Source organism: Chrysochloris asiatica, unplaced genomic scaffold, assembly GCF_000296735.1.
Source record: "Chrysochloris asiatica unplaced genomic scaffold, ChrAsi1.0 scaffold00002, whole genome shotgun sequence".
Taxonomy (NCBI): Eukaryota; Metazoa; Chordata; class Mammalia; order Afrosoricida; family Chrysochloridae; genus Chrysochloris; species Chrysochloris asiatica.
In genome coordinates this window covers 50,223,427-50,239,458 of record NW_006408520.1, presented here as the reverse complement: position 1 = coordinate 50,239,458, position 16,032 = coordinate 50,223,427, and the positions used below count along the sequence as shown (strand labels likewise).

The 16,032-nt window shown below is 36.3% G+C and overlaps 1 protein-coding gene across 1 annotated transcript in view; it reads right to left on the bottom strand.

Annotated features, from left to right (window-relative positions):
- The window catches only part of SLC44A5 (solute carrier family 44, member 5), a 161,694-nt gene that overhangs the window by 58,787 nt on the left and 86,875 nt on the right, over window positions 1-16,032 (bottom strand). The window contains exons 4-7 of the mRNA XM_006831029.1: window positions 10,562-10,690; window positions 9,640-9,700; window positions 4,999-5,122; window positions 3,473-3,556 (exon numbers count right to left, since the gene is read on the bottom strand). Of these exons, the coding sequence (XP_006831092.1) occupies window positions 3,473-3,556; window positions 4,999-5,122; window positions 9,640-9,700; window positions 10,562-10,690 (398 nt within the window). The remainder of the gene's footprint in view (window positions 1-3,472; window positions 3,557-4,998; window positions 5,123-9,639; window positions 9,701-10,561; window positions 10,691-16,032) is intronic.

Sequence of the window (16,032 nt, the reverse complement as noted above, 5' to 3'; positions counted from 1 at the left end):
TGAATGTGAAACTGATGTTGCACCCTGTAAACTTTCACTCAATCCACAATAAAAACCTTAAATTAAAAAAAAAAAAAAAGTATCATGTCTTGGATCAGGTGCACCTTAGTCCTCAAACTGATATCTTTCCTCTTGGATACTTAAAGAGTTCTTGTGCAACAAACTTGTCTAATGGAATATTTGTGGATCATGACAAGTTATGGATAGCATTGTGAATAACGAATATTCCAGAGCACATTGACTGTGCTAAGGAGGAACGTGTTTATGTACCAAGTTACAGTTGTTTGAACAAAACAAAGGGGCACTGAATATTTTAAAGCCAGGCAAGGTATGCTCCAGGGTTGTATTATTTCACTATACTTATTCAATCTGTACTATAAGCAAATAATCCAGAAGCTGGATTATATGAAGAATAATGAACGTGGCATCATGATTAGAGAAAGACTCATTAAAAACTTTTGATATGCAAATGACACAAACTTGCTTGCTGAAAAGGAAAATGACTTAAAATACTGATAAAGATCAAAGACCACAGCATTCAGTGTGGCTTGTGTCTCATTGTAAAGAAAACAAAAATCCTCACCACAGGGCCAATGATAAACGGAAAAGGTGAAGTTGTCAAGGACTTCATTTTGCTTGGATCCACAATCAGTATTCACGGAAGCAGCAGTGAAGAAATCAAAGGATGTATTGTATTAGGCAAATCTGCTTTACAAGACCTCTTTAATGTGTTCAAGAGCAAAGGTATCAGTTTGAGGACTAAGGTGCATCTGACCCAAGGCATGCAATTTTTGATAGCCTCATATGCATGTGAAAGTTGGATAATGAATAAGGAAGACAGTAGAAAAATAGATGCATTAGAGTTATGGTGTTGGAGGAAAATATTGAAAGTACCATGGACTGCCAGAAGAGTAAACAAATCTGTTTTTGAAGAAGTACAGCCAGAATGCTCCTTAGAAGTCAGGATGATGAGACTTTGTCTCTCATATTTAGGATATATTATGATGAGGGGACTAGTCTTTAGAGAATGACATCATGGTTGGTAAAGTGCAGGGTCAGTGAAAAAGAGAAAGTCCTCCAACGAGATGGATTGGCAAAGGACCAGCATCAATGAGCTCAAGCATATCAACAATTGTGAGATAGGCGCATGACCAGGCAGTGTTTTGTTCCATTGTGCATAGGTGCTCTATGAATCACAACTGGCTCGACAACACCTTACAACAACAAATATTGGATCGAACTGATAACAGGACCTCTAAATATTAAATATGAAATTTAGGGGAAGAGAGTTTATGTTAATGAGAGAAGAACATTTCAGAAAAGTACGGTGAGAATATTTGTATAACTCAAACACTGTACTCCAGGTCATTGAACTGTACTTCTAGAAACTGTTGAATCAGTGTATGCTCTACTGTGCATGGGAGTGCTATAGCTCTATACAATAAACATTGGACTGAGAACCACAAAGTCCATAGTTTGAGCAGCAAGGTGCCCCACCAGAGAAAAATGAAGCTCTCTGCTCCTATAAAGATTTAAAGCCTTGGAAACTTTCTATGGGGTCACTACGAGTTGGAACCCACTTAATGTTCCTTAACAACAACGACCACAAACTAAGTTACAACAGATATGAGCAGAATGTTCTAGTGGCACGAATAGTGGCTGGGGAGCATCATTTGTTGAAGAGACTATCTCTTCTGCATTTGATGCATTTGAGCCTTTTGTCAAAGATTAACAAACTGTAGTTTGATGAATGTACTTCTGGCTTTTAAATTCTGTTGCATTGAACTATGTGTGACTTGAGATTGCCCAGGAGAGGGACCAGAAGCCAAGCTAATCACCTAGATCTGCTTCTGGCAACTGAGGAGATCGAGTTGCTAGTGGAGGAGGTAGAGAAACTAAAGGAGTTAGTTGTCCCCACCGATGATTAAGCTGCCACCCAAGTAAGCTCCGAATGTCTCTAAACCTCAGGCTGACTCTTAACCCTGTCCATACATACCTAGGAGTCCCCATCTCGATTCTGATATAAAATTTTGCTACAAGAAAATGACAACAATAATAGCAAAGTAATGACTGTAATTGTTTAAGGCAAAACATAAAAAACAAAAAAAAAAACCTTAGAATTCCAGATTTACATTCCTAATAAACACCCTATAATTAAATATAGTTAATATATCTATCTTATACCCCTACTGCTGTTTTTGTTAGGTGCTGTTGAGTTGGTTCTAACACATAACAACTCTGTATAATGTTTCTGAGGCTGTAAATCTTTATGGAAGCAGAAAGTCTCATCTTTCTTCTGTATCTTGCATACCTAGTGTTCCTCCTTGAAGGCACATTTTCTGTGCACCTACTATGCTGCTGGTACCATATTGTTGTTGTTAAGTTCTAATGAATAGTCATCCTCCATAGGGTTTGAGGCACTGACCTTTGAATTCAAACTGACTGTATTAGACATCAAGAAAATAAAGATGAATTCAACATAGTTATCATTTAATGAGTTTTTTGTTAATCAGGAGGAAAAAGCCAAGTTGATGTATAGAAAATTGGAATGTGTGTGTATGAATAGGTATGTACATACACACATGGATAAAAGGAACAGAAAGAGAGAAGTAATTTATAACTGAAGATGTCAGGAAAGGCTTCATAAATGATGCCAAAGTTGATTTTAAATGATAAGGTAGAGTTGTCCAGAAGGACAAAGAAGGATATTCCCAGTTACACAGTACAGAACTGAGTACATTGTTGGTATGGTTAAAATATAGTTAATCATAGAACACAGGTGGAGATCAGTCTGAGAAATAAAGTTGGATTATGTTGTAAAGGGACTTGTAAATATTTGAAGAAGTTTTAGCTTTATTCTCGGATCATTAGGGATTAATAGATGCCTTTAAGCGCCAGAAGAAGACACCAGAGTCAGATAGTAATGAGAGTCTTAGATATGTTACACATATTTACCTGGTTGAGTGACTGTATTCCCTCATCTTTTCAGGAATGAAAGTCTCATGTCTAAAAAAAAGTTAATCTCTTCTCTTGGTATGTTTTTTCAGCTCCTTATAACAATAAACTTTGAGGATTACCATAATAATCAATGCAGAAGATATGTATTTAAAAATAAGAATGATCCTTTAAATGCCAAGGAAGGGGCAAGTGACTAAAAGAGAACCAGAGAAATAATATCACACCCACCATGTCAGCCTGAAATAAGAATCACATGTACTACAGACACAGCCCCACATGGCTTGAAGTATATATCGATGAGCATTTTCATTAGTAATCTAATGAATAAAACAAAAATTGACATTCTTAGAACTTTCTGATAATGCTGGGCATCCTTGCCCCACTGAAATAGCAGGAAATGACATCTAAGTCAACCTTTAATTCACAAATAAGAACAGGTAATTTGAAGATAGATTTCTGCAGATCTAAAATCAGAAAAGGACTGGAAAAGAAATGCTTATATAGTTTTACTTACATAAGAATCCAAAACCAAGATGTTGAATAGTCTTCAAACACTTGTGTTCCAACTGACCTTGCTTTAAGAAGTCTATTGATGCCACTAAATTAAAAAGGAAGAAAGCATCAATTATTTTTTTCACCACCACCACACATAAATATTCTTATTATGATAAAAGGAATTTTGCAAGCTGCTATTCAAAGCATTTTTAAAGAAACCATCTATCAGTAGTGACTCCTATCCCAGCCACAGTAACATATGAAATGTCACTTTGATAACCTTGCACAGGTGGATACAGCCATACGCAAAGAGCACAGTTCAAAAAATGCTAAACAGATCTTTTTCCAGTATATACTACATGGTTGCAAAATTGCAGAAATTTCACTGTAATTGCAGAATTTAATGATCAGCTCTTAACTTTGAAAATCCATATCACCATGAATGAACATCATCCTTAATTCCTCTAATGAAACACTAAAAAAAAAAAAAAAAAAAAAGTTCTGCCCTAATCCTCTGACAGCTTTATAACAGAAAGGTATGATGAGGCACATACAGAAAAGTGCAAACTTAAAACACACTTTAAAAAGTGTTTAGTTTAATGAATTATCGAAATGAACACCACACCGGTATAACTATAACCTACCCATGTCAAGACTCCCACATGTCCCAACTAAATCTTTTTTCCCCTGAAGTAATCACTATCCTAACGACTGTGCACACTCCTAGTTTTCCTCTTAGTCCTATGACTTACAGATGGAACACTGGGCAATTAAGTTTACTTCTGTTTGTTTTTTAATTTTATCACTGTAATAATATTTGCATTATTATTTTGTGATTTCTTTCGCAGTTTATGTTTGTGAAATCCATCCATGTTTTTGTTATACTTTAAATATGGAAGAACTACACCATTCTACCTGAACTGCTAAAGTTTCAGGAAAGAAACTATATTTTAAATGTTTTTCTATTCAACAACTAAGTTATGCGATGATATTTGGTGTATTTATTGGGAAAAACACTTCCCAACAATGCATAGCACCATGGTGTGCACAGTCAAGAGAAACAGTAAATTGTCTGCACTACAGTTAATACAGAAAAATTTGATACAGCCTTGAAATAGAATTCATAACTGTGTCTCTTTTTTTTTTTTTTTTTATCCAATACCCAGTTTCAAAACATCTGGCAGTTTTATTATTTCAGTCATTTAAAAACCATGATGCGTTAAAAATCATGGGTGTTTTATTACACTCATTCACAAAGTAAATTATATAAAGATCTTTCAATACATTTCCTGATGTTGCATTTCTATACTTGTTGGTAGCAAAAAATTCGACCATTTTGAAAAACGTTAGGTGCTACACATTATTATTTATTCTTGTTTCTCCTTTACATGCTTTTCTTAATGCATATACAGTAAGTTCTCCAATTCACAGTGACATGCACATTTCATAATAATGTGCTTCTCCTGTAACACTTAACCTAATAGGGGCCTTGGGAGCAGTCAATGGAGGTAACACAATTAACAACGAGAATGTAAGCAAGCATACTTTGCAGCTGCTTTAAGTTCCATGACATTTCTTGTCTTTCCACTTCCATCCTCAAATGTTGTCTTGTTTCCTACTGTCAAAGTGCCATTGAAAGTAGAGAAGTCAGGGAAACATCTCTGGAAAACTGTAAACACAATTAAAATAATAGTATTTACTATTTACTTCTTGCCATGATGTATTTTCTATTCTTACGCTTTGCTATTTATAATCATATTCTTGCTATTCAGTATGTAAATTGCTTAGTATAGATAGCTCATTGCCCATTATATGGTGATTTGAAGATTTCCTTATGGTCCTAAGACTGAAATAGAAAGGAAACATGATCACAGTTTGATGCTACAGTCTACACTCGCTGATTTTTTAGAAACTACCAGCTGTTCCGCAGGAGAAAGATTTCTGCTCCCGTAAAGATTTACAGCCTTGGAAACCCTGTACAGGGTCTCTATGAGTCAGAACTGACTCCATGGCACCTAACAACAACAACAACATAGTCATCAAGTAATCATATGTAAGAACACAGCAAAAGTTTTTAAACTGTAATACTGATACATATCACTCATGGTAAACATTTTAATAATAACATTATATTTTGCTTTTAAGGCTAGGTAAGTTTGGTTTTGTTATTTAAAAACAAAAACAAATAAAAACCCTAGCTACCCCTTGAGCGAAACTTTGACAACTAGAGATTAGTGACTAATTCCTTGGGAAATAAGTATCACCTGAAAATATAGGCTACTAAGACAAGTGAGTTTTGGTGTGGTGTCTTGAACAAACTCTTAAATGCAATGTTGTTTTGAACCACAAGGTCGGCAGTTCAAATCTACCAGCCGCTCATCGGAAACCCTATACAGGGTCTCTATGAGTCAGAACTGACTCGACAGCACTTAACAACAACAACAAGACAACTGCAGACTCCTGGTATGGCACTGTAGAATCAGCAATGAACTTCAGACTACAAGGCTGACAGTTCAAACCCACCAGCTTCTCCACATAAATCCTATACAGGGTGGCTATGCATCAGAATTGAGTTGACAACACTTTAACAACAACAGCAAGGCAGCTGTACAGGGTCACTATGAGTTGGAACTGACTCCAGGGCACTTAACAACAACAACAACAACAACAACAGGCAACTGCATTGTAGTTTGTAAAGTCTTTGCCTCTCTTGCAGCCTTTTCATTTCCAAATGCTTTGAAGAATAGAAAATAGAAATTCTGAAATTAACAAAAGAGGCCCACAATTTGTAGACTCATGTCATTTCTGAGAATAATTAATCATGTTCAATCTTCTGTACACTTATTTTGATTGTTGTTGTTGTTGTTAAGTGCCATTGATTTGATTCTGACCCATAGCGACCCTATATAGAGTTTCCAAGGAGCAACTGGTGAGCTTGAACTGCCAACCTTGCAGTTCAAACAGTTTTTAAGTCAGTTGCATTAGCCCACAGCTCCACACCAGGACTCCTTATTTTGATTGTTGTTGTTGTCAGGTGCCATCGAGTCGGAACCGACTCATAGCGACCCCATGCACAGCAGAAAGAAACAATGTCCGATCCTGGTCCAATCTCACTACCGCTGCCACACTTGAGTCCATCAATGATGCCACCTGGCTGATCCATCTCGTTAGGGGTCTTCCTCTTTTTCTCTGACCCTCCACCTTACCCAGCATGACATCCTTCTCCAACAACCGTTTCCTCCAGACAATATGTCCAAAGTATGAGAGATGAAGCTTAGCCATCTTGGCCTCCAAGGAGCACTCTGGCTGCACTTCTTCCAAAACAGATCTATTGGTTCTTTTGATTAGAGAGAATTTATTCTTCTTTACTATATTGCTACAAATATTTATTTAAACCCTGTTTTAAATGAAGATCATTTAAAACTTTTTCCTTACAGGAAGCATCAAAGATTTGGTTCATATGAACTTTACACCATATTTAAATGTTTAGTATAGGAAAAGATGAAATGTGTCTTTATTAAGACTATCCTAACTATTCCAGCTTAAATTAGTCTCTTGCCTGTCCACCTTATCTTCTGTTACACTCATAACATATATGAGTCCTTGAGTCCCTATCATTCTCTTCGTCTTTCCTTCCCTTCTCTTGCAAATTTTTTAACCCAGTAGTCTCTACCAATGCTTCCACACTCTCTCAATCCAGTCAAATTTCTGTCTCCACCACTCCATTTTAACTACCCTCCCAGTGATACCCAGTAACCTCCTAATTACTAAAGCCTCCAAAAACTTTCCAGTCTTCATTTTGCTTAAACTTATTACCCAAAAGAGTGCTTGGCACATAGTGGTGGTGGTGGTTATGTGCCATGGAATCAGTTCTTCCAACTCATAGTGACCCTATGTATAGGGTTTTCCAAGGCTGTAAATCTTTATGGGAGCAGAAGGTCTCATCTTCCTTCTGCAAAGCAACTAGTAGATTCAGTTAGCCGTCCTACCAGAGCTCTTTGGCACCTGTTGTTGTTGCAGTCATTAAGTGCTGTTAACTTGGTTCCTACGCATAGTGACCCCATGGAGTTTCTGAGGAGTGGCTGGTGAGTTTGATCCACCAGCCTTGCAGCTCAAACCAACATTGTGGTCCAGTGTTTATCTGACAGCACCACACGTAAAACTCAGTAAATGTTTGCTTTTGAATGAATAAACTTTTCTCAGCCTTTGACATGGTAAAAATACCCCTTGCCTTTTTGAAACTTCTCTTGATTTTCTCCTGCCCTCCTCTGCCTTTCTGTGCACATATTATTTCTGGGCAATCTTATCCTTCTCAGTGAAGAGATTGACAATTACTAAATCTACTCATGACATTTTTGAAAAATAGAGGAATTGGGAAGAAAAGTACAAAATTATGTATAGTTTCATCACCCATGGTGAACTGTATTAACATCCTGAAGTATTTCTTTCAAGTCTTTCTTCTAAAAGAAATTAAATTTTAAGTCTTAACTCTATAGTACATGCACTGTTTTCTTTTATTTCTTTTTCTTAACATTCTTTTCTTATACAAATTTTTCTATTAACTGAATTTTATTACCTGAGAAATATGCCCTTGTATCATACTGGACTGCTAACCAATCCATCGACCACTCCTCAGAAACCCTATAGAGTCACTATGAGTTAGAACAAACTTAACCTCAGTTAGCAACAACATACTTTTCTTAAGTGATTCCTTACTTGGGGAAATGGCAAACTGAATGTAATGCATACATCTCTCTCACTAGACCATGAGACACTATGCCTCATTCATTTTTGTTTCACAAATATACATTTTTATACTGTGTGATTTAACTATACTTAAAAGCCCAGAAGCTACGCCTTATACATATTATATCATAGGTGATTAATTGGTTTATTTTTACCTTTTTTGAATTAAAAAAATATAGCATTGTCATTGAATACAGATGCTGCTCAGGGCTTTCTGGGGAAGTACTGTTGTTTTAGGGATATAAGTCTTTGCTTCAGAGTTTTTCATGAACCAAAGAGAGGTGATAGGAACTGGTAAGTTGTATGGTTGGTGGTAGCTGCTTCAGTGGTACCTGGCTTTCTCATCAACTGGTGATTACAGATTTTTTCCCATTTTAAAAGAAATAAACACACATCATGGAAAAACAGAGAAATAGAAATAAAAAGAAAGAAGAGAAAAATGCCTACAGTTTAGCCACTCCCCAAACAACCACTTAGTCTTTTGATGTATGTCTTTATAACCTTTTTCTTTGAATAGTGTTTTGTGTGTGTGTTTTAATTTATACATACTAATAGTTATAATGCACATACCTTAAATTTTGTTTAACATGTGCATGTATATGCTTTTATAATACTGGATCCTGGTATGGTGCTGTAGAATAAGCACTGGGCTGCTAATCACAAAGTCAGTGATTCAAACCCATCAGCTAACTCCTTGGAAACCCTATAAAGGGTCATTAAGAGTTGGAACTGACTCCACAGCACTTAACAACAACAATATCATATTTAATGATTCTAATCTATTTAATTTTGTATATATCATTTATTTGACCATTTTCTTGCTCTTAGACGTTTATTGTTGTTCCTTTTCTTTTCCTTTTTTGGAAGAGAGGTATTTACTTTGAATACATTATAAGCAATATCTTTATGTTGTGTTTTTATATGTAGTTAGGATTATAGCCTGAGGAAAGAAAAATGAGCAATTATTTCATTTTCTTGTAAATACAGTATATTTTAATAAAGCTTATAATTTTAAAGAAAAATATTGTTTTATTTAGGAGACATACAAAATATTTTAAATTTCAAATTATAAAAACAAATTTATGTCCCCTACTCATCCTACTCCAGGCAATTTTAAGTAAATTTTTGGTTGAATATATGGTTATGTGTTAGTGTCTCAAAATAGTACCAAATAATTGATCTGATTAAACTTTTCAAAATTAATTTTCAGTTTTTTGTTTTGTTTTGTTTATGTAGCCCAAATCTCAAATTCAGGGCTTCAGTGAAATAGCCCCAGTTGGATGGTTTGATCCTTGGCTTTTCTTTCTAATTAGCTTTCAGACCTTAGGCCAATCACAGAAACTGTTTTATCCCTAATTCCCTTAACTGTGAAATAAGAAACTGAATTAAATGTATTCTTGGTAGATTTAGTGTTTCTGAGATAAGCCAGGAGTCACTTACAAGGTTTGCTTGGAAAAATAGCTGTTGGACACTCTTCATCCAATAAAATTTCTGTGAGAGACTAGAATGGAAGGAAAAGTGTGTTAACATTTCAAAATCTCTATGATGACTACTTTTACTCTCAAAATAAAAATTCTGTTCTTTAAAAAAAGTGGATTTTTTTTCCAAATTACTTTTCCTAATAGTAATGTGAGATTACCACACACATATACAAGCAGCAAATGTTCTTAAATGTTCTGTCATTCATGGGAATCAACAATAATGAAACCTGGTGGTCTGCTGCCATAAAGATTACAGTCAATAAAACCCTAGGGGACATTTGTGCTCTGTCACAGGGGCCTCTATGAGTCAGAATGGATTCAACTGCAACAACAGCTTTGAAAGTGTGTCATCTTTGTCTTAGCCATGTCCAGGGTCTCTAACCCTTCAGTTTTTCTGGAAAAATAACTTCTCATTTAGAAGATATTAGCATTATTTTAAAGATAAAGCTTTAGAACAACCTCCTAAAGGTCAATTCTGGGCAGGGTTTGGGATTTTTAAATGAGTTGATAGCTAAATGGTTTTAGAAGTAAAATTCTATTTGTTACTAAGTAGCCATGAGGCTACATGAATGAAATGGTGACTGAAGATGACATTACCCCCTAGCTCTTGACAGCAAACAAAATGCATTTAAGTAGAGTATGCTGTGTCAGGGAACCATTGAACTAATTTACCAGCTATACCAGTCTTTCCTAATACCTCAAGTCTACAAATTGATATGCTATAAATGGTGTGTGTATGTTTGTGACTATGTGTTTTAACTGAGTGTGGCCTTAGTAATCCCTAGAAGATATGGGAGCATGTCCAGTTACAAATGCTTATATTACACTTAACAGTGAAACAACAATTGAAGTTCTCCAGTTTTAAGCTTAAGCACACGTACCTTCTGAGGCTTAACAGAACTGGACTTGCAAAACCGTCTGTAGTATGCCCAGTGGCTTAGGTTGCTTTGGGATTTAATTTGCATTTCCACATAAGTTACAAATCTTTCTGGGCACTTGGAGACACATATCTGCAAAGGAAAGTAACAAAATGACAGGAAGCGAATTAAGTTGAGTGGGAAATTAATTAAGTTGAACAAACCATGAAAGTATTCATAAAGTAGTATTTCCAAATTACTCATCACAATAAGGAACAACACACTGCTTTCCATCTCAGAAACAAACTTACACCAATTTTTTATCTTATTTATCAGATGATATTCAAAGTGCTAGCTACCAATCATATCCCATGATATTTGATGTTGATGTTGTACTAAGGCAAATAGATTTCTGTACAGTAATAGAATTGTTGTAAAATAAACATATATCACGTGCAGTTGTGAGAAATAACAGGAAGATCCCATATGTCTTTCACACAATTTCTCCAATGGTACTAACCTGCATAGCTATAATATAACATCACAATCAGGAAACTAACATTGATATCCACTGGTCTTGATATGACATTAATAAGATCTATGAAACACATAAACATTGATATCTTAGGCATTAGAGAGTGGAAATGGACTGGTATTGGCCATTTTGAGTCTGACAATCACATGGTTTACTATGCCAGGAAGGACAAATTGAAGAGGAATTGTGTTGCATTCATCATCAAAAAGAACATATCCAGATCAGTCATGCGGTACAACGCTGTCTGTGATAGGATAATATCCATGCGACTACAGGGAAGACCAGTTAATACCATGATCATTCAAATTTACACGCCAACCACTAAAGCCAGTGAGGATGAAATAGAAGAATTCTACCAACTTCTTCAATCTGAAATTGATCAAACATGCAATCAAGATATATGGATCATTACTGGTGATTGGAATGCAGAGGTTGGAAACAAAGAGGAAGGATCAGTAGTTGGAAATTATAGCCTTGGTGACAGAAATGCTGCTGGAGATCGCATGATAGAATTCTGCAAAACAAAAGATTTGCTTATTTCAAATACCTTCTTTAGACAGCATAAGAGATGATTATACACATGGACCTCACCAGATGACGCACACAGAAATAAAATTTACTACCTCTGTGGTGGACTACATGGTGGAAAAGCCAAACAAGGCCAGGGGCAGATTGTGGAACAGACCTTCAACTGTTCATGTGCAAATTCAGACTGAAGCTGAAGAAAATGAAAACTAGTCCACAAGAGTGAAAATATGACCATGAATACATCCCGCCTGAATTTAGAGATTATCTGAAGGACAGATTTGATACATTAGACACTAAAGACCAAAGACCAGAAGAGTGTGGGATGACATCAGGAACATCATACAGGAAGAAAGCAAAAAGTCATTAAGAAGACAAGAAAGAAGAAAAAGATCAAAATGGATGTCAGAAGAGACACTGAAACTTGCTCTCCAGCAGGAGATGCTAAAGCAAATGGAAGAAAGGAGGAGATATAAGAGCTGAACAGAAAATTTCAAAAGTCGCTCAAAAAGACAAAGTCAAATGTTACAATGAAATGTGCAAAGATCTTGAGTCAGAAAACCAAAAGGGAAGAACACGCTCAGCATTTCTCAAGCTGGGGAAACTGAAGAAAAAATTCAAGCCTCGACTACTGTTATTGAAAAATTCTCTTGGCAAATTATTGAATGATGCAGAAAGCATCAAAAGAAGATGGGAGGCATATACAGAGTCACTGTACCAAAAGGAAATGTTTGATGTTCAACTGCTTAAAGAGGTAGCCTATGATCAAGAGCCAATGATACTGAAGGAAGAAGTCCAAGCTGCATTTAAGGAATTGGCAAAAAACAAGGCACCAGGAATTGATGGAATTAAAATTTGAAATCTTTTTGAGAGGTGACCCAATGGAATGCAGAAATAATCAGACAATATTTTGATATCCTGTGTGAGTAAAGTTTTACTAAAGGTAATACACAAATGACTACAATCATACATTGACAGAGAACTTCCAGAGGTTCAACCCAGATTCAGAAGAGGACGTGGAACAAGGGATATCACTGCTGATGTCCGATGAATTATGGCTGAAAGCAGAGAATACCAGAAAGATGTTTATCTCTGCTTTATTGACTACACAAAGGCTTTCATTTGTGTGGATCTTAATAAGCTATGGATAACATTGCAAAGTAGGAGTGTTCTGGAACACTTAATTGTGTTCATGAAGAATCTGTACATGGACCAAGTTGTAGTTGTTCAACCAGAACATGGTAACACTGAATGGTTTCAAATTAAGATAGGTGTTTGACAGGGTTGTATTATTTTACCATACTTATTCAAACTGTATGTTGAGCAAATAATTCAAGATGCTGTGTTATATGAAGAAAATATGGCATCAGGATTGTTAATCATCATTAACAACCTGTGATATGCAGATGACACAACCTTGCTTGCTGAAAGTGAAGAGAACTTCAAATACTTACTGATGAAGATCAAAGAGCACAGCCTTCAGGATGGGTTGCATCTCAATGTAAAGAAAACAAAAATCCTCATCATTGGACCAATAAACAGTATTCTTATCAATGGAGAATAGATTGAAGTTGTCAAGGACTTCATTCTTCTTGGATCAACCATCAATACTCATGGAAGCAGCAGTCAAGAAATCAGACAACATATTGCATTAGGCAAATCTGCTGCACAAGACCTTTTTAAAGCATTGAAGAGCAAAGATGTCAGTTTGAGGACTAAGGTGTGCCTGACCTTATGAAATGTTTGAAAAGTCATCATATTTTCAATAACCTCATAGCATGTGAAAGCTGGACAGTGAATAAGGAATACCGTAGAAAAACTGATGCATTTGAATTATGGTTTTGGAGGAAAATCCTGAAAGTACCATAGGCTGCCAAAAGAACAAACAGATCTGTGTTGGAAGAAGTGCAGCCAGAGTGCTCCTTGGAGGCCAGGATGGCCAAACTTCATCTCTGATAACTTTAGACATATTGTACGGAGGGACCAGTCACTGGGAAAAGGATATCATGTTTGGTAAGGTGGCGGGTCAGAGAAAAAGAGGAAGACCCCCCAGTAAGATGGATTGGCAGATTGGTAGCATCAATGGACCCAAGCATGGCAACAATTGTGAGGTTGGTCCAGGACTGGGCAGTGTTTTGTTCTGTTGTGCATAGGGTCACTATGAATCTGTACCAACTCGATGGTGCCTAACAACAACAACAACAACTGGCCTTTTTCAGATTTTACCAGCTTTACATGCACTCATTTGTATATATATATATGTATATATATATTTGTTGTACTTAGTTCTCTGCTATTTTATCACATGTACATATTCATGTGACCACCACCTCAGGACAGTGCAAGACTTTTAATAAAATTTTTCTTCTGATTTTCTGAATTAGAAGACAAGTATAATTTAAGATTGATTTGATCTGTGTAGTTTATGTGCGTTCAGGGTTAAATTCTTGTTTTGTATTCTGTTCACAAACACAAAACAGTGACTAAATACAAGTATGCTATAAATATTGATACTTATGTGATTAATAATTATCAGTGCCAGTGAATTTTCTCAAACAATTCACAAAACATAATTGTGGTTATATCTCCATAAGTAACTAAAAAAATTAGGACAATCATTATTACAATCTTTTTGCAACACCACTCAGATATGGACAGAAAGGTCACTTATGCCAATTATTGTCTTTAATGAAGTTTAGAGCTCTATCAATAATGCCAGTCCTAGTCCACAGAGTCACCTCAGAGTGAATGAAATCTAATTAGCACCTCCAAAGAGAGGAAACCCAATCTGGGAAGATGGCCTCTATTGGTTTTGCTTTTGTTTACAATAAAAACAAACAAATCACATATTAAGCTATAAGAACTGCAGTTAATCCTTGTGTATTCATCCTCAACCTTCAGTTTCCTTTTGTTAATTCCTCCTCAAACCTGGTTTCTCCATCTCCCTGTAATCTTTTTGGTTGGTTACTATTGTCAACAATGTGACTCCAGCTCAACTCCTGTTTGCAGTTAGATAAACCACTGCTGCTGAGATGGCTTATCTTTTTCCATCTCTTGAGTCATGTTATTGTTGTAAAGAGGACAGTCTGCGTCAACTTCACAGCTAAGTTAATAGGTGTATAACTAGATAAACCCCAAACCAAAACCACTAACATCAAGTCAATTCAGAAACATAATAACCCTGTATAGGGTTTCAAAGGTTGTAAATCTTTATGGGAACAGAAAGCTTCATCTTTCTCCCACAGAGTGCCTGGTGGATTTGAAGTGCTTTTCCTGCAGTGCCACCAGGACTCCTTGGATAACTAGAAGGACACCTCAAATCTCATAGTTACTATTCTCTTGTCATAGCAGCAGTCCAAATTCTTTCTAGATGTTTTGACAAGATAAATAAGCATTGCCACAATCACCATATATTTGTTCTTTTTCCTCAGTCTCTCATATGCCATGTGCTTGCACACATACAATACTCAGTCACATACCCACTAGAAGAAATCTTTTAGAACCATAGCAGCCATATTTCTGAAAAGGTTGAGTAACTGTTTATGGCCATTCATAGAGTCCAACAAGCCCACATTTTTAATGAAGGGTAAGGTTACTATCAATACGAATGTCAAAAAGTCCACTCTGATTAGCACAAAGTTGGATAAACTATTAACAGATTAAGAGAAACCTTACAGGTATTTAACCTTGACAATTGTTGTAGTTGTTAGGTGTTATCTAGTTGGTACCGACTTATAGCACCCTTATGTACAGCAGAACGAAATGCTGCCTGATCCTGGACCAACCTCACTACTGTTGCCATGCTTGAGGTTATCGTTGCTGCCACTTGGCCAATCCATCTCATTGGGGGTCTTCCTCTTTTTCTCTGACCCTCCACATTACCAAACATGATATCCTTCTCCAGCGACTGGTCACTCCTGACAATACGTCCAAAGTATGAGAGACGAAGTTTGGCCATCCTGGCCTCTAAGGAGCACTCTGGCTGCACTTCTTCCAAAATGGATCTATTGAGTTTCTGGCAGCCTGTGGCACTTTCAATATTCTCCTCCAACACCATAACTCAAAGGTATCAATTCTTTTACGGTCTTCTTTATTCACTGTCCAGCTTTTGGATGCATATGAGGTTACTGTAAATACCATGGCTTGGGTCAGGTGCACCTTTGTCCTCAAGCTGACATCTTTGCTCTTCAACACTTTAAAAAGGTCTTGTGCATCAGATTTGCCTAATGCAATACGTTGTCTGATTTCTTGACTGCTACTTCCATGAGTGTTGATAGTTGATCCCAGAAGCATTGATACCAGATCTTTGCACATTTTGTTGTAATATTTGGCTCTATCTTGTTGAGCTGATCTTTGAAATTTTCTGTTCAGCTCTTGGACCTCCTCATTTCTTCCATTTGTTTTAGCATCTCTACACTGGAGAGCAAGTTTCAGT